Below are 25,082 nucleotides of genomic sequence, written 5' to 3' on the forward strand. Positions count from 1 at the left end.
GTACTGACTCGAGTATAAGCCGAGGTAAACTTTTTCAGCACATTTTGGGTGCTGAAAAACTCGGCTTATACTCGAGTATATACGGTAACCCAGGGACTGCCTGGTACTTGCAGTGTACCATTTTATCGCTTTCTCTATATATAGGCAAGCCTACCATGCCATCTACTGGTGTGATACAATACGGCATTCTCTGCTTCTAACAAAAATAAAAGCACTCTTCTAAGCAATTGTATTACTTCTGCATAAGTGAACCTGAACCACCTTTAAGTCATCCAAACGTCCATGGGACGAAAAATGTCGGGACTCTCCAAACACTGTCCAAAAATCTTACAAATCTATACGATCTGATTTTTGCATCTATGGCCAGCTTTAGACAAGGATTTTTCTATAGCAGAGCAGTGTACTCAGTCTGACCCGCACCCAACCCTAAACCCACCCATTCAAGGTTACAGGTCAACCTACAAATCACTATTTAATATGAATAGGAGAGGGCTTTTATATAAAGGCGAGAGATAAAAAGTAGCAACAAATAACAATTGCAGCCCATTTTAAAGTCAGAAGAAAAAAAATGAACACAACTGAAAAGTTGCTTAGTATTAGACAATTCTAACACATAATAAAAAGTTAACTTATTGCAAAATGAGTTTCATGGGCCACAGGTTACATTCATCATCACAGAGACCGTGTGCTTTGTCAGTGTCTCTTCATATACCTGTGGGGGTTGTTTTGTTTCAGCAGATTCCCGGGAGATTTAAAGAGAGGTCCCCACCCACAATGCCTTATGAAAGTTAAAACCGCTCATCTGGTTTTAAGGCAGTGCTAGGAGTACATCGCGAGTCATGTAAATACCTTGTTTTTAGAAGGATTTACTCTGCATTTTGCAGGGCACTTTAGCTCCTTTTACATGTTCAACAGCTTGTTTCTCTGCTTCGCTTCATGCAAATTGCTACCCAACTAGAAACCATGTTCCAATATCCAACACTGGTGAGACAGAAAAGGGAATCATATTTAATATTTAGATAAGATACTTCATAATGCGAGTTCAGCAAACTTCCAGCAGTTGCATTACCTGGATAGAAAATTACTTGAGCTACAAACAGCAACCAATTGCTTTTATATGAACTGAAACAGAACACAAGCATTAAAGTTTGAGATTTATTGTTAGCTCTGTGAGACATTATGACGTAGCAAACAATGCAAAAGTAAAAAAAAAAGAAATTGTATACTGCCACATTACACAGATTCTCCAAGACCAACATTAAATCAGCTTTACACTGTACCAATACATTTGAAGACTTCACAGCATTTAGTTAAAAATTACTAGAACCCTGCATGGGGGAAAAAAGAAAAAAAAAAAACCACAATGGAAAATAAAACAAACATTGCAAAAGATATTAAGCCTGACCAATAATCTTATTAACATCCTAAAATTTCATGATGAAATCAAACTTCAGCTTTATGTAAATTTATAAACATAAGAGTTTCATATCAAATACAAAACCGCAAAATAAAGATGCCCACGACACCAGGATTAAAAATAGCATGGCACGACATTTACAAGGATTTACTTTCAGAAAGATTAGTGCCACAATTCAAACTTCATCTGTAGTCGTCAGTGGATCACAGGTAAAGTCATCCCCTTCAGGTTCTGCAGCAGCAGCAGCAGCTGGTTGTTCTTCTGATGGTTCTTGTTCCGAGACTGCCACTTGCTCTTGTTGTTCCTCCTCCTCTTCTTCTTCTTCCTGCTCTTGTTGCTGCTCTTCTGACTGATTCTCAAATGGATTTTCACCCTGAAATAGTTTAAAGGTGGATCAATGGATATAGTTACTCAATACCAGAATTTACCTACTAATATATTCTCAAGTACTGAAAATGCCATATTCAGGGGGGCCTATTTTATACATGTACCGGTTTTAAAATACAATGGCTAGGTATCTCACACACAGAGTAAAACAGAAACCCTTCTTGTTAAAAGGACTGGCAGCTAGAATGTCTACTAAGAGCAGTCAACAGATTCATGGGACAATGAAATAAGTAGCAAAGAGTATAACAATTTGCACCAATAAGAATAAAAATTCACATCTTGTAATTTAATATTCATCCTGAAACGGTTATTGCATTGCAAATTTTGATTACACACTTAAGTTTTAATGTTGTTGTAATCTTTTTGGAGCAAACAACTTTTTCAGTAAGACGTTTCATAAATACACTGTGCATTGGTGCAAACTAACATTTGCAAACTTTCTTCCACTGTCAGAAATGGCCACTAAACAGGGCCACAAAAGCTATTAGATTTGCACAAATAAAAATTTGTTCTCGCAAAGGCATAACTTCGCATTGAGAATAGTTTCTGTTGGCGACTTTTATTACATTCCCCTATCATTGTGCGACTACAGTGCTTGCTGACCTAGGAGCACATTGCTGTAACAGAAATGACTAAATATCCTTTATGGTCTCTTGATTCAGAAGGTTTAGCAGCAGGAAGTCAGGTGCCTATTTGTTAAAGCCATCTCAAACATATTTTGTTCTGAAAGTTTTAAAATGCTTTTTATGCACCACATGGAGATGAACCGCTAGCAACCAATAAACCAAACTGTTTTTTTTGCACAAATCTCCAAAAAAATAGTGGTTTTCCTATTTTTTAAGCTCTAAAAATTCCAGATTTATTAAGTGTAAACCTCTAATACAAAACGTCACCAGGTAAAAGCTGTTGAGATCATTTAGAAGTCATTGGGATCTGCGCTGGACATTTTTAAACCTATCTGGACTTTGAGTTTTTCGGACAATTCCTGTCAAAAGAAAATCCGAAAACTTCCAATTTTTAGAGGTTCACGGTATTCATATTTTTTGTGCATCATTAGGCATAATTTTCTGTTCATACTTTCTTTTATTCAGATTTTTTAATAAAAGTCATGACATTTGTAGTTTTAGAGAAAGAGTTTGTCGTGATTTAGAAAATCTCTAAAATCCAATCTTTGATAATAAGGCCTCATGTCACTTGCCGAGTACCTCTGAACAGGAAATAAAACATTGCAAAACAAACCCAGATGAATACTTGCCTTCAAATAAAGCTCATATCTTGCTTTTACCAGTGGGTTGTTCAAGATGCTTGTAGCGGTCAAAATACTTTCCCTTTTTATTTGTTCTTTATAAGCCTAAGGAAAGAAAAAAAAAGAGTATTTTAAACAATTCAAATTTCCCCATAAGTGTTACTAGCGCCAGCTAATCACTTAGCCACTGCTGCTTCCCCAAGGTTCTTTAGTGAACCGGGGGCACTTGAAATTTGCAATGCCAATTATTAACACTTTTTTTCTATTTATTATGCAGTGCTGTACAAGAAAACAATGGTGAACGTCTGCAGTCTTTCCTTGTGTCAGGATAGAGCTATGATTGAGTAAAATACTCTACTGTGTTTAGGGAGGCAATCACCAATAAAAAGGTGTAATTCTATATTACATACAATAGGCAACGTGATCAGGATGATTTTTAAAACACTTTATATGCCCTCTTTTAACGGGATTCAATAGTTAGTGAAGAATAAGAACCTTTCTAGGACATCACACAAACACATTCACAGAATGACTTAAGCCCCCAAGCATTGCTGTAGGAGTTACATATAAATAAGTATAATTAGTGTGATATACCAGTTTGCTCTTTGAGTGGTCTGTAGATTTAAGATGCAACTGCACAGAGCTGTGCAATGCTGGGACATACACACTGCAAGCACTACAGTGCACAGTTTCTACTTTCATCATGTGATCATCTGGAGTTACACCTGTAAGAAGGAGAGCGAAAATAAAGTCCAGACTTCTCAAACAAATCTTTTACATTATACAAGTAGCTGCGACTTGTGAGAACGAGCAGCAGTGAACAAGAACACTTAAATGAAAAAAACACTGCTATGTAAGGGAATGAAAACTAGCACGTAAACAGTAAAAACTATGCACCTGGACATCATAGGTCTCCAGAAATGAAAAATTGTCCATATGTAAAACACCCCCCTCAGCTAAAAAAAAAAAACATTTACACTTTTCAAGTAGTATGTGCCACTGGTTAGAAATTAAACTAGCTCATACGAGGCACTGTGCACACATAAAACAAGAATATATACACAGCGTCAGCCAATGAATAGATAGAGCACTGTCTCCAGATCTTTTTCCTTCTGTTACTATTAGACCTGCATTATTTCAAGTAATCTCTGAGGGAGGACACAGACCATTGTGTGGTGGGTGGTTCAAGGAAAAAGAGCAATATGTACTGATAATATGTACCTACCTTCCATTACATCTTTCTCCAAAGCCTTTGCAGCCTCATTCGATAAAGATTGGGCCCTACGTGCTGCAGTTTTCTTAAACTTGTTAACAATGCATTCCTGCAAGAGAAAAAGGAATTTAATGTTGAATCTGAGAAAGTATGAAAGCCCAGTTGCTGCTCTTTTTCAGCTTTAATATAAGCCTCTATGCAAATATTTAATATAAAGGAACCTTTGTTTAACTGCCTTTGTATATAAAAGTTTATAGAAGAGTCTTAAAGGGGAACGGTCACGATCATAAATTTACTAAACTGCTTAGTAATTATCTCATAGTTCTTCACACAAACACACTCTACATATGCATGATGTATTTGTGCGCTCTCAACCCAACAATTTTATCTACTGCAAACAACTCAATCATGCTGGAAACACAAATACCGCTGCCGATATTTGAAGGTGCGGAAAGGCGGACACAAGCGAGCCACAAAGGTCAGAACCCAACAGGCCATGCAGTCCCAAGATGGTGCAGGTTCCAGCGCTGCACAAGAGGCATCGCCGGAGTCATGGGGTTGTCGCACAAAACTTGCAGTTTGCCCGGACTCCCTTACCTTCGCATAATGCTCAAGGTATGTTGCCTGTATCACAGGGCAGAACACTGCATTCAGCAGAAGAGGGGGAATGGGATTCATCTCCTGTCTTAGTAAAGGTGGCCATACACGGGCCGATAAAAGCTGCCGACAGACTGTGTCGGCAGCTTATTGGCCAGTGTATGGGGGCCCCCGACGGGCCTCCCCGATCGAGATCTGGCCGAAAGTCGGCCAGATCTCGATCGGATGGGTTTAAAAATCCCGTCGGATCGCGGCCGCATCTGTTCGTTGATGCGGTCCCGTGATCCGACCGCCCGTTTGAGAATGCTAGGATCCGATCGTTGGGCCCTAGGGCCCACGATCGGATCTGCCCGATATTGCCCACCTCAAGGTGGGCATATCGGAGGGAGATCCGCTCGTTTGGCGACATCGCCAAACGAGCGGATCTATCCATGTATGGGGACCTTAACTCCTAATTCCCCTGCGGAGCCAACACTGGCAGAGGTTCTTCAAGCCATTACAACTAACCACACTACAATAGTTGGCAAGATAGAAAAACTAAAAACTGATTTTGCCATACTAAAGCATGAGGTACAAAAACTCAGAGAAAGAACAGGGGAGGCAGAAAGGAGGGTAGGTGAACTTGAGGAATTTACTGCGCCCCTCCCGGCCCGCATTACCACATCTGAAAAACAGAGCTCAACTAGAACAAAAAGCAGATGATCTGGAAAACCGCCTAAGACAGAATAATATTCGCATCCTGGGCCTGCTGGAAAAGGCAGAGGGGACTAACTGAAAAATTTGTGGAGCAATGGCTAATCAATAGATTTGGTCAGGCAGCCTTCTCAATGGCTTTTACAGTTGAGAGAGCACATAGGATTCCAGGGAAACCGCCACCACCGGGAGTGCCCCCAAGACCATTAATAGCAAACCTCCTCAACTACCGTGATAGAGATGCTGCGCTATCTGAAGCGAGGAAGGCAGGCGAACTCATGCATGAAAAATCACAGAATATCGATATATCCTGACTTCTCCACTGAAATACGGAAACAGGCCAAGTTCACAGAAATAAAGGCAAATCTACGTCAGCGGCAAATTCCATATGCCATGATTTTTCCGAGTTGACTGAGGATTACAGACAATGGAAGAACCCATTTTTTCTCTTCGCCAGACGACCCATTTGCTTGGCTGGAGACAAGACTACATGGGACACAGCGACAGGACTGAGTTCGGAACTTAAATTTAACTTTACCTGATCAGTGCCTTGATCTGTTTTCTGGAGCAACGGGACTAAACTGTCTTAATATAGTTACGACTCTATACAGAGATTGGATCCAGCACATTTGATATAATAAGCAGCGGGACAGGTAAAGGAACTATGGTTTAATATAATGTTACAATTTATAAACACAAAATATTGTTATGCGGTATCAAAAAAAATAAGTAAACGAAAATGAAGGGTATTGCAATTGAGAAAGCTCTGATGCCCCAAGGGCCATACAAAACATATGACCTTCACGGGGAAGTTTCTCAAAAACTTGCAGTCACTAACCTCCACATCAGTTTAAACCTGGTTATTATTTTTGGGTACTTAAACTCACCCTACTGGTAGCATGGAGTGGGTGGGGAGGGAGAGGGTAAGGTTTTGGGTGTTAATAAGTTCAAGTCATGGTGTCTTTTCTCAAAAATTCCTCGAGAATACAGTGATATAGCATTCTTAAAATTAGATTACACTGCTGCCATTTTTCACCAAAAATGGCTATGGTTAAATGTTTATCATGGAATGTCAGGGGACTGGGTGACATGATTAAGAGAAGACTTGTATTTGACTTTATACGGAAAATTAAGCCCCACATTATCTTATTGCAAGAAACTAATTTAATCAGGAATAAGATATTAGCACTAAAGAGGCCATGGATAGGGTCAATGTACCACTCCCTTAATTCAAATTACTCCAGGGGGGTAACTATACTGGTGTGCAAATCATGCTCCTTTGTGCTTGTCAAGGTTATATCTGATAGATATGGTAAATATGTGATTGTACACGCAACATTGTTGGGGAAGGGAATCACGCTAGGAAATGTATATATTCCACCCCCACTCGCAGACGAGGCATTACATGAGTTAAAGGAGAAAATACTTACTCTCACCCCTTCACCTTTACTGTTAATGTGGGATTTTAATGCGGTGGCGAACCCTGACCTAGACAACTGCAACCCCCCAAGAACTGGCACCCCTGCTTTTAACAGGTGGTGTTCACTGCTTAAATTAGTAGACCTCTGGCGGGCTCGTAACCCCTACGGGAAAAGCCAACATCTTTGAGCATTGCGACAAAAATGGGAAACTTTCAGCTCTGCTGGCTAAGGATGACAATATTTCTATAGTCATTCCAGCAGTAACGTTAGCTACGGGAGAAACTGTCTCTACACCACTAAAAATAAATAACAGATTCGCTGGCTATTATGCAGAATTATATAAAACTAAGCTAACTGTATCCCGAGGGGACGTTTCAGATTATTTAGAAGAAACTAACTTACCCAAACTAGATGAGAGCATCTCCAACCTCTTGGCATCAGCCATAACTCAGGAAGAGGTGGAGAAGGCCATAAATGCTGCTCCAGATGGAAAAACACCAGGCCTGGATGGCATACCAATGGAATGGTATAAAAAATATGTTAAGCAAACTGCTCCACTCCTAGCACAAATGTTTAATGGGGTGCTTGAAGGAAAGCATCTACCTGCTTTCGATGAGGGAAAACACTAATTGTCCAGATCCCTAAACCGGGCAAGAACCCCCTTGACTGCTCGTCATATAGACCAATCTCTCCAATTAATGCTGATGCAAAAATATTGGCGAAAGTATTATAGCCTTCAGACTTGCTCAACACCTATCTAATATAAGTATGTTAAAGAATAGCAAATTCTAAGCAACTTTTCTATTAAAAGTCATTTTTCCTTTTTTAATAGTTTTTGAATTATTTGCCATCTTCTTATGACATTCCAGCTTTCAAATGGGGTCAGTGACCCCATTTAAAAAAACAAATACAGTAGTAATTGTATTGTTATTGCTCCTTATTACTTCTTTCTATTTAGCCCTCTCCTATTCAGATTTCAGTCTCTTTTTCAAATCAGTGCACGATTGCTACGGTATAAGGACCAGATTGCAAAAACTACAAAATGGAGAGCTGCAGAATAAAAAGCTAAATAACAAAAACCACGAATAAAAAAAAAAAAATATTAAAACAATTGCAATGTGTCTCAGAATATCACTCTATATTATACTAAATGTCAATTTAAAGGTGAAAAACCCCTTTAAATTCATAAATAATCGCAAAAATCTTTGTGAAACAGATTAAACATACGCTAATTTTGTATAAGGGCCAGTTTAAGCATGATCCATATTTGTTTGCTAACTGAATACATAGTACTTCTAGTTTAAAGTTTCACTTACATGCAAAAACTCCATGACAGGCTTGTCGAACTTCGTCTGCTTTTGAATGTGATCCAACATCTCTTGATGTGTTGTACTTGTCAAATGTTCTTCAATGCCTTTTTCATCAAAGGATCGAAACTTGCAGAAAGAGCATGTGAATGCCATCCTGAAAGTGCACAAGTCAAATAAAATGCTAAATTTTACACTGATCAAACAAAACACATGATGAAAACAGCTACAGCTTATGACTACACTAAATTTTTCAAATATGTAAAGCAACACGGATATTTAGGTGCCTAACCTATCGGATTAACTGTGCTCCAATGAGGAGCAATGTAAAAGAGAAAGTACCGTATATACTCGCGTATAAGCCGAGTTTTTCAGCACCCAAAATGTGCTGAAAAACTCGACCTCGGCTTATACGCGGGTCATACCGTAAATCCCTCACCAGCCGCAGATACGCTCCTTCCGCGGCCGCCCGGAGCAGGTCCAGGAGCTCCGGGCGGCGCGTCCTTCCCTGCCGGCGTTCGCTCCCAAAATGGCGGCGCCCATGGCCGCCACGTGGGTAGCGGCGCCGCAGTTTTAGCCTTGCCTAACAATGGTCTGACTACAAGTTCACATGAATACCTAGGGAAAGGCACTCCATTGCAACTGACTAGATGGAGCCAAAAATGTTTATTTTGAAGACCTGATTATGTATTGTCCGTACATTCTAAAGCACCAACAAAAGATGAATACATACAAATGATTACTCAATCTTGTTCATGAAAGCATACTATCAAGATCATATAGTCTATAAAATATATTGAGGTCAGCAAGAGCACTTAACTATTTAAGTTAAGACGCGCTTTAAACCAAATCCATCATTCTTTTATGCCTTTGACTTGCTCCAAGTGGTTGCCCTTTCATATTCTTGTTGCTACTCAACAGATGTCATCTGCTTGATGATGATCGTGCCAGTCAGTCACAGACAGTCCTGCGCTATGGGAGAGGGAGGTGTGTTGGGGCCGCGGAAGGAGCGTACGGTACCTTTTTTCTGCTTTCCTAGGTGCAGCACCTCATGGATCTTCTGAGCAGCCATGACAGGTGGGAGGTCACAGGGAAAACAAGTGGCAATTGTCCAGCTAATAGTTCTGACTCTTTTAAATCGTTTTAGATTACACATTCACATTTTGAAATCTGACATGGGGCCCCTAGGCTTATACACGAGTCAATACATTTTTCCAGTTTTCTTAGGTAAATTAGGTACCTCGGCTTATACACGGGTCGGCTTATACACGAGTATATACGGTAGTATCTGGGAAGCCAAGAGTATGAAAGGAAAGTTTAGACGCTCATACAAATACAATACCTTTCAAATGATCCTGAATGCCTACTCTTATGCAGTTCAGTTTTAAAGGGGCGGCATACAGTTTACAACATGAGCTCATTAGATAGAACTTTTTGCCCACTGTTTTAAAGGGGTGATTCACCTGTTTAAAGTTAAGTTTTGGTATGTTATAGAATTGATTATCAAAGCAACTTTTCAATTAGCCTTCATTTTGTATAGCTTTTTCAATTATTTGTCTTTTCCTGACTCTTTCCAGTCTTCAAATGGTGGTCACTGACCACATCTAAAAACAAATGCTCTGTGAGGAAAAAAATGCATGGTACATGGTTGCTAGGCTGATTTGGACTCTAGCAACAAGATTTATGAAACTGGAGAGCTGCTAAATAAAAATAACTGAAAAAACAATAAAATGAAAACCAATTGCAAATGGTCTTAAAATATCACTCTACATGATACTAAAATTAACTCAAAAGTGAACAAATTTTTATTTGTATTTATTGTACCAAACTAATTTTACTTGCCAATTCTAATCAAATAAAACTTTCTGGCTCTGCTAAGCAAAATAAGCTGGTAAAGCAAGTCAGATTGGTCATCTGCTTTCTAAAGAAATACTGTTTATAACAGCAAAAAACAGGCAAAATCAATTTTCAACACAAGTCGTATTTAATGGGCTCAGTTTTAGCAAAGGTGTACACAGCCCCCCCATAGGAACAGTAACATCAAATAATGAAAGTATTTTAAAGCAATAAAAATAATGCAGTGTTACTCTGCACTGGTAAAACTGCTGTTGTCGGATTTAGAAACTACTATAGTTTATATAAATAAGCTGCTGTGTAGCAATGGGAGCAGCCATTCAACTAAAAGGCTCAGGTTACACAGCAGACAACTTTGTAGAACATAAAGGTCTTATCTGTTATCCACTATTTAACCTGTGCCATATAAACTTTTTTAAATTTCCATCATGGCTACACAGCAGCTTGTTTATTTGAACTATAGTAGTGTTTCTGAAGCAAACACAGTTTTACCAGTGCAGGGCAACACTACATGATATTTTCATTACTATAAAACACCCACTTTTGGTGTTACTGTTCACAAGTAACTGCATTTTCAACCTTCTGCAGCTAATCTACTAAACAAAGTCAGACCTGTACCCATCTCCGTATTTTTCACTGTTCTTCTCTCGTCTGCGTCTTTGCTTCTCCCTTCTTGCTTCAGTGCGACGCTTCTCCTCTTCCTCCTCGCTCAATTTTTCAGCTGTGTCAAAATAAAAAAGCCAATCAAATTTCTATTACATTTCAAAGCAGTAATAACTAATGTTATATACAACTGCAATAATAAGTTAGTGAGTACATTTTTCAGACTAATGAACAGCTGCCTGGATTAGGAGTAAAACTGGCCATATACAATGCCATAAAGGCTCCTGAATAGACATGCTTTTAGACATTTAGCATCTTATTGGACTCTTTCTGCCAAAATAATATTCTAACAAACGAATAGTCAGGGCTACGAAAACAAACATCAAAGAAACACAAACCTCATATAAAAAGGTTTTCTGAAAGGAACTGGTACTGCCTGGGGCAGGGGGCAGTACATTTGGTGTGAACGCTCTTGATTTTGAGATGCTAATTTTCATTGCTATTGTTTAAACTGTAATTGAATGGTAACATCCACACCCAATACAATTACAAAAGACAAGCTGCGAGGTCTATGTAACAAGCAGCACTGACCAGATCTGCTTCTCTCAGCTTGCAAAATTACTCAGGCCGACAACAGCCAAAGCCTTCAGCCTGTGTGCCCATAGCCTAAGAAGCAAACTCTTAACCAACATGCACAGTAGTAGTAGTAGTAGTAGTAGTAGTAGTAGTAGTAGTAGTAAAAGCATATAGTGTACATTCACTTGTGGAATACTACAATTGTTAGTATCAGTCTGTATTTCCTAGTGATTTGATCACCTCAAATTTCCCTAAGGTTATACGATCAAATCAACTCAGAAGCATGAATGTTTCAAGGGAGATCAAACATCTTTATGAAATAATATGCAACTATGCATCTGCATAGCGGTCCAGAGCATCAAACCTCACTCATTTGTAAAGTACTCCAACTTTGCGCTCTTGAGAGAAAGGTAGGGTTATGCAGCCTTGTGATTAAGAGGAAGAACAAACCAGCAGGATTTAAAATAATTAACCTTGGTCACCATTTATCCACTAAACATTCTTCACATTTGTTCATGGAAAAAAAAACACTTTTACATGATTAATTATTTTAAGAACACATCAAATTCCGTTTGAAACCTGTCCCTTCAAAAGTAAAAGATTGCTTACAGCACGTTTAATGTTTAAAATAAGGGTGCTCATGTAGCTGACATAGCCGGGGGCTTGAAAAGATGTAACCATGATACAAACATACCTGGTGGGGGAACACTTTTGTTTTGATTTGTTCCAGGTTTAGACAACTTCTGCTTCTTGCCAAATGCCCCGACAGGTTTAAAAGGTGGTGCCATCTTCCTTTTAACACCTCTTGCAACTCCTCGCACAGCTGCGCCAAGGTGTTTATATTCTACAACCAGCCCGGGTCTCCGCATTCGACCATATTCAGACATTTGCTGAAACCATTGTAAATTCAAGTTAGCTAAAGCAGTGATTTTCTTCAATGTAATGTTACATTTATCATAATTATGATTTCACTACTGACAAAATAATCACCGAGGGAAAGACACACGTGCTTCATTTTGTCTTACATTTTCCTTGCACGCAGCTAGGCTAAATGCATGAACAGCAAATTACAGATGTGCATGTTTTCATATAAACTGGTCCTTGCCATATGGCATGTAGTCAAATTATGCAGATAATTCATCTTATGCCTTAAAGTGCTGAGGTAAAATAGATTTTTTACATTTTGATGCATGGCATGCACAGAGCCCCCACCCTTAATAAATATGCGCTTAATGCATCTGGTGGATTACAAGGGCTCCATGCTTCTTCCCCTTCACATACATGTGACATTTTTAGGGATCTGGTACAAAGGTCAGCTCATATTGAAGTTAACAAGCTGACAAGAATAATACCTTAAATACGCAGGTGTCATTTTTAATAGATACTGGTGTAAACATTCCTCATGTATATGTTTATCTTTTAACCAGCACTTGGAAAGGACATCAATAAGCAGCAAAATGTCAAAATAGTAAAAGGGAAAAACATGCCCCAAAGTCAAAAAAAAAAAAAAAAATATTCATACAATCACAAATATTTAAAGTGTTTATTAAAGGTGCAATGCATTTGCAAAATCTAAATTAGTTAAAAGAAAAAATAAACAAAAAAACTGTAGCAGCACCAGTATCAACCCCTTCAAGTCCAGACAAAGGAGACAGACTATTTGTGTGGGAATTTTAATCACGGATGATAGGGCCCCTTCCGGCACAACTCAAAGCAAAGCTGTTTGAGAGTCATTTTACGAAAGGGTATTGGTTATTTCCCCTAGGCTGATAGAAAGGTAAGATTTTAGGGAAACTTATAGAATTATACTTAAATACATTGCACCTTTAACCTACTCAGAACTTCAAAAAGGTCTTCATTTAACCTTTTGTAATTCAATTTGTGTGCTTTAAGGTAATCAAGGAAAACTACAGATCCTTATAAACCTTTTATGTTGCACACCAATTTATACTCCGGTTTCTTTTTCCTTTTCATATAGAACTTACCAAAATATCCTGTTTAAGCTTTTGAAGCATAGCTGCTTTAAAAGCTTTAAGATTGAGTTTTTACATTTACCCAAATCATAATATCCAATGCATTATGGACAATGTGCCATTTTAAAGTTCTGGTCTTGAAATAATTCAAAGTGACGATCAAAAAGAATCTGAAAAGATTCTGTACTTACTCCTCTGCCACGACCTCTGCCTTTTGATGGTCCTCCAAAAGCATCATTGCTTCTGCCGCCAAATGCATTTTCGGGATAAGCAGGCATTCCTCTCCCCCGAGAGCCTACTGCTGCAGGCTTCATATAGGGTGAAGAAAAGCTGCCGTAGGAAGAGTAACTGTCTCTTCCTCTGTCCTCCATAAACCCAGTCCTCACTTTTGAACGTGTGAAAGAAGGATCCCAGCTAGACCCGCCCTGGCTTCTACCTTCAAAAGAGTCAACGCTATTCCGGTAGGGGTTTTCATATCGACCATCATAACTATCTCCGAAGTGGCCTTGTTCGTGGTCATTATAACCATAGCCAGATCTGTAAAGATCTCGCCCACCCACAGAAGACCTGGAGTCATAAGACTCATAAGGTCCAAACCTGGAAAAATTGCTGTGAGGAGAAAAATAAAGTAAGCTTACCAAATAATACAGTGCACAATATAAAGCATCAGTTGACATTTATCAACTTTAAGAGAAAATTGTGATAATGTACGGTAACTACATATTTCATTTTAGACACAGGAATTCATGCACAGCCTACACCTGTACCACCTGATAATTTGCAAAATATCTGCAAATCAAAAGCAGAAACCAAATTGTCCATAATTACTATGGTCAGATGAAAATCTTCTCACTGCCCTGTATTAAATATTGAAGTTTGTTTTTTTTTAAGTTAGCACTGCCATCGCTTTGCAAAGGCCATGATTAGAGAAATATTGTGGTAAATATAGATACAACTCTGAATGTTAAGTTCTTTAGCAAGAATACATGTGGGAAGAAAAACAAATGTATTTTATGCAAAATGGTTTTGATATAGGGCCATTGTAAGAAACTAGAAGGGCCTGATGGTCAAGTTGTCTGAGGTTTGTCACTGGAGATGGGACCAACAATGCACTAAAGTTCACTGCACAAAAGAGGCATAACCCTAGCTCCTGCCAGGCAGAGATACTGTAAGTCTATGACAGCACAGGTGTTCCCATTTGCCTAGGCAATGTAAAAGAGCGGACTTTTAAAAAAACCAACTCTGGCACAAAGTCGGCATGCAGAGAAGACTAACGTTATTTCAGAAACTGTGCAGAATTTATCCAATGCATAGAAAGTTTTCACAATATAAAGCTTATATTAGATGTTTAAGAGCATAATGAGCTTAAAAGAGAAGGAAAGTAATTTTATACTTGGGGGTGCCAAAAGTTAGGCACCCCAAAGTGATTGTATTTACTTACCTGAAACCCCAAGTCGGTGCTCCTATCAGCAGAAAACTGCACAAGCCCATGGTTATACCAGTGAGCACCAGAGAACGATCCTCTTCCTGCTTCTTCCTGCGGCTGCACAGTAGAGTGAAACGAAGAACTTTAACGAAAAAGCCACTATTTCATTCTACTGTGCATGCGTCTGCCCTGAAAAATTTGAAGAAAGAAGAAGCAGGAAAACTATCGCTCCGTGGTGCTCACTGGAATAACCGTCGGTGCAGTTTTCTCCTGATAAGAGCAATGGCCGGGGGTGTCCGGTAAGTAGATACAATTACTTGGGGTGCCTAACTTTTGGCACCCCCAGGTAAAAATGCCTTTCCTTCTGTAATTGTATACAAGATTTTGTTTCCAAATGAAATTGTTAGAGGACTCCACAAATATCTTTGTACAGACAGTTTGTGTCTCGTTTAATAACTTCATTTTAATATCTGCTGTTAACACTTCTGAACGGAATAACAAACTGACATGCAGAGCTGTGGAGTTGGACAATTCCGGTATCAGAAGTAGGTACATCTTTGGTGACTCTGACTCCAAATAAATACAAGTACTGAAAATAATCAAATCAGATGTAAGAGCTTCTATGAAGGAGGATATGGCAGAAGCAATTCTGTTTCTAAGAACAATACTTTAGTTCATTTTGGATTGTATTTAATAGCTATATGCCAGGTTCAATTAATATATCGGCTGTTTTAGGTTTTCCAAAGGTATTTGGTTTATGTAGTTTAACTTTGAGGAGGAGGTTTATATTTCTGAGCTTTGGCAGCGATACAATGCCATGTGTACTTAATTTCTTTCAATCTACACCGAGATTACATTAGGAACAGTAACGAAAAATGTTCTCCAGTAATATACTGTTAGCATGCATTGGTTTACTTTAAAGATACATATTATAGCATATATAAACAAGGGGCTTTGTAGCTATGGGGGCAGCCATTCAAGCAGCTGGAAAAAAGGCACAGGTTACATTGAGTTTGGCCGGAAGATGCCTCCTTTCGCGAATCTAGGCTGAATTCACAGCTTCACTGTATGTGACCGCAGACAGGCTGATTCAAATCAATGGAGCAGGGGCACTGAGCAGATCTTCTCGGAGTCTTAAACAATACGCAGGCCGAAACAGCCAGAGCCTTCAGCCTGTGTGCACATAGCCTTGCACATAACAAGTACCATATATACTCGAGTATAAGCCAAGTTTTTCAGCCCCCAAAATATGCTGAAAACCTCTACCTCGGCTTATACTCGGGTCAAGCGCAAAAAGGGTCGCCGGCGTCTAAGAATAGTCGCCGGCATCCAAGAATGGTCGTCGGCGTCCAAAAACGAGACGTCGACACCTCCAATGGGAGCAGAAACCCTCAATTTTTTGATTGAAACTTACCAGAAGCTGCTGCATTTCTCACCCTAGGCTTATACTCGAGTCAATAAGCTTTCCCAGTTTTTGGAGGTAAAATTAGGTACCTCGGCTTATACTCGGGACGGCTTATACTCGAGTATATACGGTAAGCCCTGTCCAATACAATGGGGTCTTACCCGTTATGAGCTATGTAACCAGTGTATTTGCTCATTTTTCCCCCAGCAGCTTGAATGGCTGCATGCATGGCTACATAGCAGCTTGCTCATATATATTACAGTAGTCTTCTGAAGCAAACATGCAGTTTTTACCAGTGCATTATATTTTAATTAATTTGATACACTTCCAGTTTTTGGTCTTACTGTTCCTTTAAAAACAGAGGATAATGAGTCACCATAAACCGAGGAGTCAAAGGATTTATGTACCGACTCCACAGCCCTGCTGATATGGGAATTAGTCAGCTTATAAATGCAAATCATAGGTGTTCCTATTGTTTTGTGGAATAGCATGGTAGGGGGGGGGTCATCTCACAGAAAGGCCTATTTATAAGAAGTGATAGAAAATGTAAGTATCCATTATATTTAATATTTTTCCAGATTCTATCCTTTGTGTGTAGTTATCAGGGGGCGGGGATTTAAGCTTTACTTCACTTTACTTTTAAACATCAAACCAACTGCACATAGGATTTCCTCCTCTAAAATGTCCATGAAGTCATAATGAAAGATAATTGTATTAAAATGAGGGTCAGAATAGCAGCTTAAAATCCAACACAAATTACAAAGGCTACCAGAAAGTCATACATTAGGGACATACAGTAATTCCCTTTCTTGCTTTTCACGCAAAACTTATTGGTAACCAAAGTATGTTCAGGCAGATCCCTTCGCAACCCACCAGGCATTCCAATAGCAGCATACATCAAAGGGGGCAGAAGTTAGACAAAATTATTAAAACAAAGGTGTATTTAAAATGAAATTCATTTAGGAAACTCACATAACTCAGTTGAAATATTTTGTCAACAGATTTTTTACACAGTTTGAATGGAAAGTGTATGACAACAATGGGACTTCTCAGACAAAAAATGCTCAGGGCATCATTTTCTAAGTCGAAAGGCTAATGCCACACAGGACTGGGAAAAAAAAACATTACAGCTTCAGGCTGTGGGCACACAAAGCATTGGCTTCACTGCATTCAGCCAATAGACTGAGAAGCGGATCTGCTCCCTTCCCCAGATCCTTTTACCTGCACTGAAAAGTACAGCTTCTGTTTGCATGTAGGTAGGTGGCGGTAGACCCGAAAAATGCCCACTTTCATGTTTATGGCCCAATTGGAAACTGTACTTTTCAGTGCAGATAAATGAAACTGGGGAGGCTTCTCTTGGTCAAGCTGAACGCAGTGGAGTCAAAGCTGTGTGTCCCCTCAGGCAGGAATTAAATATCCAGGGAACAAATTAAACTGAAGTTAAATTACAGCATTGTTTTGTGTTTCTGGACCATTACATCTAAAACCTGTAAGAAATTTAAAAAAAAGAAAAAAAAAAAAAAAGTGTTTTTTAAAAGAATACCATTAACAAGCCTCTGGTCTGCCTCAGTTTAAAACAGATTTAATTGCTTGCAATTCAAAGGCACTTCTCATTAGAAAGTATGCACTTTACTTGCTTGCTTCCTAGCAGCACTCCAAACACGGCTGCTTAACTCAATCAAATAACTGAAGAAATAGTCGCCAGCCCTGTGTGTGTCAAACTCAATGTGACATAAACATCAAACAATGTAACTGCTGCCATGTCTAAACTGCCGGAAAGTTGTGACACATTTTCATAACATACCAAAACAGCACCTAGTAGCCATTGGGGATATTTATCATTAACCCAGCTCCTCAGCTAAAATTTACAACAGCAATCTTGTTCAACAAGTTTGTAAACTATTGCAGGAATTCTGAAAAATAGACAAAAATGCCTCTGTACTGCTTCAGAGTGATTAAGAAGCTGTGGTTAGCATGAGGCAAAAGTGCACTGCAATCTTCCAAAATAGTACCTGGGTGATGCTGCAGAACAGAATAGCCTTACCATGTAAGCACCCCCTATTCATTCATTAAGCAGGATATACACATTGGTCTGCTAAAGTCCGAGTCCAGAGCTAGCCTGTACTCTTCAGCTTTGAAACCTGATCACAATGATCACAGTAAAAGCTTTTTTAGCCAAACTGTCTGCCAACCCATTTGCAAGGCAAGCATTTGTCGCACAAAACACGAGTGCTTGGCCAGACAATTCTCTGCTAGAATACTCAAAATCACACAATCGCTCAAAAATTGGGTTTTTTGCATTTTTTGAGTGATTAGGCGATTTGAGTATTCTAGCTGACGATTCTCTGTATTGTCTACGGCAGAATATTTTCTGGCATTTTGAAGACACTATAAATAACAGGCAACCCATGGCGCCATGTGATTACCCTTAAAGGAGAACTGTCATTTACATAAACAAGCATGCAATCTGAAGCCTATGCTTCATTTCTTCTTCATAAATAGGTTATTGGATTTTTTGAGATATAAAAAGTTTATTGGTGTGCTTCCTCAAGCCAACATTTTTCACACACTCTGCAACCACCAATTTTATATGCCTTGGCCAGCACTTTCAATCAACTTTACAATTTTCTGCCACTTACACCTCCAGCTGAAAATAAAAACCAAGAATTATAAGTTCAATAGCAAATTACCTGTCACCCATTTCATCCACTGAATAAGACTGGTTTCCATAGGAGTCCATACTTCTTTGGTTATATGATCCGTAGTCTCGATCCATGTCTGAAAAGCAAAAATGTTCTGCAATATTAAAGATTTGAGCAATATTAATAAATTCAATGTAATAAACCAAATAATCGTGCTAGAAATTTTAGCTCAGATTCTTATCTCAGATTTCCCTTTGACATGTACAAAAGGTGAATAACCACATTCTCAACTTTGTGTATGTAAATGTGCTATTGGGTAATCCTGGGATCAAACAATTCACGGTGCACACAAACATGTTAGGTGTAGGGATGCACTGAATCCAGGATTCAGTTCGGGATTCCGGCTTTTTCAGCAGGATTCAGATTCGGTCGAATCCTTCTGCAAGGCCGAACCTGAATCCTCTCGATTTGCATATGCAAATTAGGGGAGGGAAATCATGTGACTTTTTGTCCCAAAACAAGTAAAAAATGTTTCCCCTTCCCACCCCTAATTTGCATATGCAAATTAGGATCCGGGTGAATCTTTCACTAAGGATTCGGGGGTTTGGCCGAATCCAAACAGTGGATTCGGTGCATCGTTAGTTAGGTCAGATAAGCCAATGTTTTACACCCACACGTCTTCCTGTTACAGCTAGAGCTGCAGTATTTCTGGTCAGGTGATCTCAGAGGCAGCAAAGAGAATATAATTAAATGGGGGCTCAAGGGAAAAGATGCAAAATATACGAATATCTATATTCCTATTTGGTAAGACTTCAGTATTGTCATAATTAATATGATAAGTTGAATTAAGTTGCTTAAGTATATATTTTGGGGTATTGTTTTCCTTTAATAAACCAAAGTCCATTTATTGAAGAACACTTTCATGCAATATGTCCCTTACTTTGTCCCACTGTGAAGTGATGGGTTCTGGGACTAGAAGCCCCTCTAACCCCCATAGTGGGTTGTGCACAGATTCTCTGGAAAGCAGAGTGACTTCAAGTCCCACAATCCATCTCTTCACAATAAAAAAAAAGGTGATGAGGGGGTTGCCCCTAAAGGGGTGGAGAAATGGTCCCTTAAAGCAGAGACAAATATGGCTGCCTTTCAATCTGCTTGATTCCCTAAGTCTGTTAAAAAAAAAAAGGGAAATGGACAGTGTTTATTCACTTTTTTTATCAGCCCAATATTGTGGTACTTGTGTCTGTAAAGAATTGTACAATGAATGGAGGAACAAATTGACGGCACTTCTGGAGAAGATTTATTACTGCTGTATATCCTGACGCGTTTCGGGAAATGATCCCTTAGTCATAGGTAACAGTGCATACCAAACAGCCACATTTTATACAAGAAATGACAGTGACCCCTAGTGGGTACTCAATAAAAACATATTTTTTTATTTAAATATCTTTAAAACGTCTTGCCTGGTAATGCTGTTAAAAAAGGTTAAAACCCAAACAAACTATGGACATAAAAATACATAATGTGTTTTGGTCTAGTTCGGTTTACGGCTGATTAGAGGTGATGAAGTGGAGGAGGTGGAAGGGGAAAAGAAGGGGGGGGGAAAAAAGAGGGGGGGGGAAAGGAAAAGGGAGAAAGGAAAAGGGGGGATATGGAAAAAAGGTGTGAAATGACCGACAAGTGGAGGTTAACACCTACTCTGCTTAAGGTATTATAAGGGTAACGAGTCTAGTATAGATAACTGATGTCATGTTTAAAGTTGAGACTGTTAGGGATTCTGGTATCTAATTTAAGAATCCAGAAGGCCTCTCTAAGGTTTAATGCATGGATGACATCTCCTCCCCTATTGGGTATTTTTACTTTTTCAATTACCTTAACTTTTAGGTCCCTGATGCCACCCAGGGAGCATGTCTTAAAGTGCCTCCCTACAGGGGTGGTTTCCTCCTTATTGATTATGCTCCTGATGTGTTCCCTGACTCTCTCTTTTAGAGTGCGGGATGGGTCGGTGGGAGCAGTGCCACGTCTATGGATGTGATAACCCCTTTCGATCACATATTGTGTGGTATGGAAGGTATATCGATGACCTATTGTTTATTTGGAATGGCCCAATTGGCCTAATAGAAGAATTTCATCGATACCTCAATATCAACAATTATAATCTTCAATTGTCACTTGAACACCACAAGAATCAAATTTGTTTTTTGGATCTCACCCTAAAAGGGAATTCACATACGAATAGAATTGACACTGAAATTTTTCGGAAGCCAACGGCAGGCAACACTATTTTAAAGTATAATAGTTGCCACCCGAAACACACCATTAACAGTATACCCTATAGCCAATTCATTAGGTTTCGTAGAAACTGCAGCCAGGATGCCACTTTTGATCTTCAGTCGAGGCAGTTGGGGGAGAGATTAAAGGATAGAGGGTACCCCAACAAATTAATTAAAACCGCCTATGAAAAAGCGAAAACAGAACCTAAATCGAGAAGAGAAAATATCTGTGCTACCCAGACTGTAGGGGATGGGGCGGAAGGAGGGACCCAACAACAACAACAAAAACTATTTTTTGTCACTGAATACAGTGAGGAGTATGCTCAAATTTGCAGAATTGTTAAAAAATATTTGCCCGTATTAGAAGCAGACAGCAAATTGTCGGAAATTTTGGGCAAAACTGATGTCAAATATGTACCAAGAAAGGCCCCTACCCTGGGCAAAATATTAGCCCCCAGTCAGGTCTCGTCTAACCCAAATAATGTAGCTGACAATTGGCTAACAGTGAAAGGCACTTACAAGTGTGGTGCCAATAAGTGTAAAACATGCCAAGTTATTTTTGTAGGCCCCGACTTCAGATCCAATAACACAGGACAGGTGTACAAAAATAGAGGGTTCTACAACTGCAATACTAAAAATGTAGTATACCTCCTTGAATGCAATCATTGTAATAAGCAATATGTGGGCCGTACATCCCGCACTCTAAAAGAGAGAGTCAGGGAACACATCAGGAGCATAATCAATAAGGAGGAAACCACCCCTGTAGGGAGGCACTTTAAGACATGCTCCCTGGGTGGCATCAGGGACCTAAAAGTTAAGGTAATTGAAAAGTAAAAATACCCAATAGGGGAGGAGATGTCATCCATGCATTAAACCTTAGAGAGGCCTTCTGGATTCTTAAATTAGATACCAGAATCCCTAACAGTCTCAACTTTAAACATGACATCAGTTATCTATACTAGACTCGTTACCCTTATAATACCTTAAGCAGAGTAGGTGTTAACCTCCACTTGTCGGTCATTTCACACCTTTTTTCCATATCCCCCCTTTTCCTTTCTCCCTTTTCCTTTCCCCCCCCCCTCTTTTTTCCCCCCCCCTTCTTTTCCCCTTCCACCTCCTCCACTTCATCACCTCTAATCAGCCGTAAACCGAACTAGACCAAAACACATTATGTATTTTTATGTCCATAGTTTGTTTGGGTTTTAACCTTTTTTAACAGCATTACCAGGCAAGACGTTTTAAAGATATTTAAATAAAAAAATAATATGTTTTTATTGAGTACCCACTAGGGGTCACTGTCATTTCTTGTATAAAATGTGGCTGTTTGGTATGCACTGTTACCTATGACTAAGGGATCATTTCCCGAAACGCGTCAGGATATACAGCAGTAATAAATCTTCTCCAGAAGTGCCGTCAATTTGTTCCTCCATTCATTGTACCTTAGCAGTCGGATACTGCTGGACAGAGCACCTGGACAAGTACCTGTGGGGAGCAGTAGCGGTCCTTTTTTCTAGTCTCCTATCTTCTGTAAAGAATTGTAGCTCCCTAGAGGTTATGTGTCCACTGTCTGTAAACAAAGCCCACCCTTGCACCTTGTGTTTATCATGCCCCATTACAATTCCTACAAACATTTGCACATACACATATATTGGTGGTTTCAAGCCACTAGATGTAAACAAGCTTCTACTGCGTCGAATACGTATTTGGATGCAACGACCGGCGTAAACAATGACGCCAAGAGCGAAAGTGCGCGGCCCTCCAGCCATTCTACTACTCACACACCTCTCCCCACAGAGGAACAAAAGATCCTAAACAAAAACTCCAGTTAGAGAAGCAGTTTCTGAAGTGCGCGAAGAAAACAAAGAGCCCGCCGCCATGTTATATAGAAACAGTCCCGGCCTCGCGTTCTTACTTCCCGCCTTGACAAAGACACATGTTCTTACCTTAAGCACACCGCACTGAGGGCGAGTTTTGATTGTGAGGGTGGAAGCTGTCTCTCACTGCCCTCAATCTCCTACCAACACCGCGACGCACAAACAATCCCCGGCCTTAGGCACAATGAAGAAATGGAGGACACCGGACGTGATGTCAAAGCGATTTCACGGCCGCTTCCAATGGCTGAAAACAAATGCGTCGTCTCAAGCAGGAGGATGGGCATTTAAAATATATATAGTTGGTGGGCGTATTCCGGCGCTGAAGCTTCCGCGTAAACAAAACGTTCGATTTGTTCTACTTTCGGGTTCCGTGGGATTGTTCACCTTCCAACACTTTTTTTTCAGTTCAGTTGGTTTCAGATAATTCACAAGAAATAAAGACTTTTTTCAATTACTTTTAATTTTCTATGTGCGACTGTTTGTTTAATATTGAAGTTCTAAAGTGTCATTTTTTCACCTTCTAAAGCAGCTCTGGGATGGGGGGTCGCCGACCCTCTAAACAAATGGATACATTGCTTATCTCTGTTCCTGCTGCGCAGAATCCCTGAGTTTCATTAAAGGCAGCTGTTAGACTTGATACAATAGTTGCTAATACTAGTGATCTTTCATTGATAAATACGCTTCTAAAAATCCTGTAGGAATAAATAGAAAGTGGGTGATTTTTTCTGTGGTAAACTCTAATCTCCCATTTTAATCCATTTGAATCAGAAAATGGCAGATTAAGAAACCAAATTCAGTGCCATATATCTGATTCCTGCATCAAAAAGTTTAAAGAGAAACTCATGAAAACTTGAAGTAATATTCACCAGAAGGCATACCTCCCAACATTTGGGGAAAAAATGACCATGCCCCATTTATGACCACACCCACTAAATATCACATCCATTTTACAAAGTTTGGAAAGTGGAACACATTTTTAGGGTTAGATTATATGTGTTATTATTAGTTTTGCTAAAGAAGGTGAATCGCCCGTTAAACTGCAAGTCACCATTTCCCCAACAGACCTGCTTATCTTGAACTGTTACAAATGTATCTAAGTGCAGCTGCCATGTACTTTGGGCTCTCTGTCAAGAACCTCTTATTTAAATTAAATTTTAAAACTTTGTTTCTTTTTCTGGCTCTTCAGTGCAGGAGATCAAAGAGAAAGTAGAGACATTCCACTAACAATCCAGGACTGCAGGCTGAGCTGTCAAAATCGGGACTGTCCAGTGAAAAACGGGACATTTTGGAGAAATGCCGGAAGGGGCAATCTGTTAGAAACCACCAGTAAATATAGTGAGTAACCTTGGACTGTGGGCTAACACTTCTTTTGTCTGAAAGTTGCACTGGCCCAGGGTATCTTTCCATTGAGTGCCACAACACCTTCCTCTGTCATGTCATAAGGATCCCTTGTCTGTCTGAAACATTAGTAAGAACAGCACCCTCCAGTGAATAACACTTTTCTTGTCCTTTAACAAATAACAATGGTAGACACTCCATAGGCATCTTGACAGAGAAAAGCAAAAAGAGGCTCACTGTAGCAGCTGAACCATATTGTTCCCCTTCTGGCTGACTGGGAAGATTCAACAGATGTCCACAAAGCATGCAACACAATGGTAGAACATGTGTTGTTTTCCAAATTATAGATAGAGTCGTGCCTGGCATTAGAAAAGGAAATTTGGAATCTACCCTTTTGAAGAATGAGGCTTATTGGACATTTACCTTGGGTACTATTTCACTGAAGGGTTCAAATAGGGAATAGGAACTAAATTGTTTTGTTGAATGAAGTATTTAAATTTATTTTCCTTTCCTAGCCTCTAAGGTTTTATATACGTTTACATATTTTTAATATACTGCACGTGGAATGTTTCAGCATATATATTTATTCATTTAGTCAACTACAAGAGGTCCTCTGCACTCAACCCATTATCAATATATTTAAGACAGAGACATTTTGTGCATACTGCTACTAAAAAATGCCTTACCCTTTAAACAACACAGGGATTGTTTGTCCATATATTGCAATATATTTAAGCTGGCCAACTACGTCAAAGTCATCCCATATCTGGCCAGTCCTACGCTTAATTTTCATCTGATTCATTAAGAATTCAATTGCTTATACATTTTACAAAGGGACTA

General features: G+C 39.4%; 1 protein-coding gene across 2 annotated transcripts; it reads right to left on the reverse strand.

The window, feature by feature from the left end:
• Positions 1-1,141: 1,141 nt before the first annotated feature.
• Positions 1,142-23,177, reverse strand: znf326.L (zinc finger protein 326 L homeolog). Of its 2 annotated transcripts, none has more exons than XM_018258587.2 (10): positions 22,974-23,177; positions 18,809-18,896; positions 13,479-13,896; positions 12,009-12,204; positions 10,748-10,856; positions 8,291-8,438; positions 4,276-4,372; positions 3,645-3,775; positions 3,060-3,155; positions 1,142-1,790 (listed from the first exon to the last, which is right to left on the reverse strand). In XM_018258587.2, the coding sequence occupies exons 2-10, from the start codon at positions 18,892-18,894 to the stop codon at positions 1,593-1,595; spliced, it is 1,479 nt and encodes a 492-aa protein (XP_018114076.1). In that variant the 5' UTR covers positions 18,895-18,896; positions 22,974-23,177; the 3' UTR covers positions 1,142-1,592. The 2 variants fall into 2 exon arrangements, with proteins under 2 accessions (XP_018114076.1, XP_018114077.1); XM_018258588.2 differs by having other exon boundaries at positions 10,754-10,856; positions 22,974-23,176.
• Positions 23,178-25,082: the final 1,905 nt, after the last annotated feature.

Source organism: Xenopus laevis, chromosome 4L, assembly GCF_017654675.1.
Source record: "Xenopus laevis strain J_2021 chromosome 4L, Xenopus_laevis_v10.1, whole genome shotgun sequence".
NCBI lineage: Eukaryota > Metazoa > Chordata > Amphibia > Anura > Pipidae > Xenopus > Xenopus laevis.

What these genes read in the sequence shown, in the direction of transcription:
- znf326.L (XM_018258587.2), bottom strand. Translation starts at nt 18,894, where the DNA reads ATGGATCGAGACTACGGATCATATAACCAAAGAAGTATGGACTCCTAT. An exon ending in GTGGATGAAATGGGTGACAG is followed by an intron (nt 13,897 to 18,808) that starts GTAATTTGCTAT and finishes TTCTCCTCACAG; the next exon opens with CAATTTTTCCAGGTTTGGAC. An exon ending in CTGTCATGGAGTTTTTGCAT is followed by an intron (nt 4,373 to 8,290) that starts GTAAGTGAAACT and finishes TTTCTCTTGCAG; the next exon opens with GAATGCATTGTTAACAAGTT.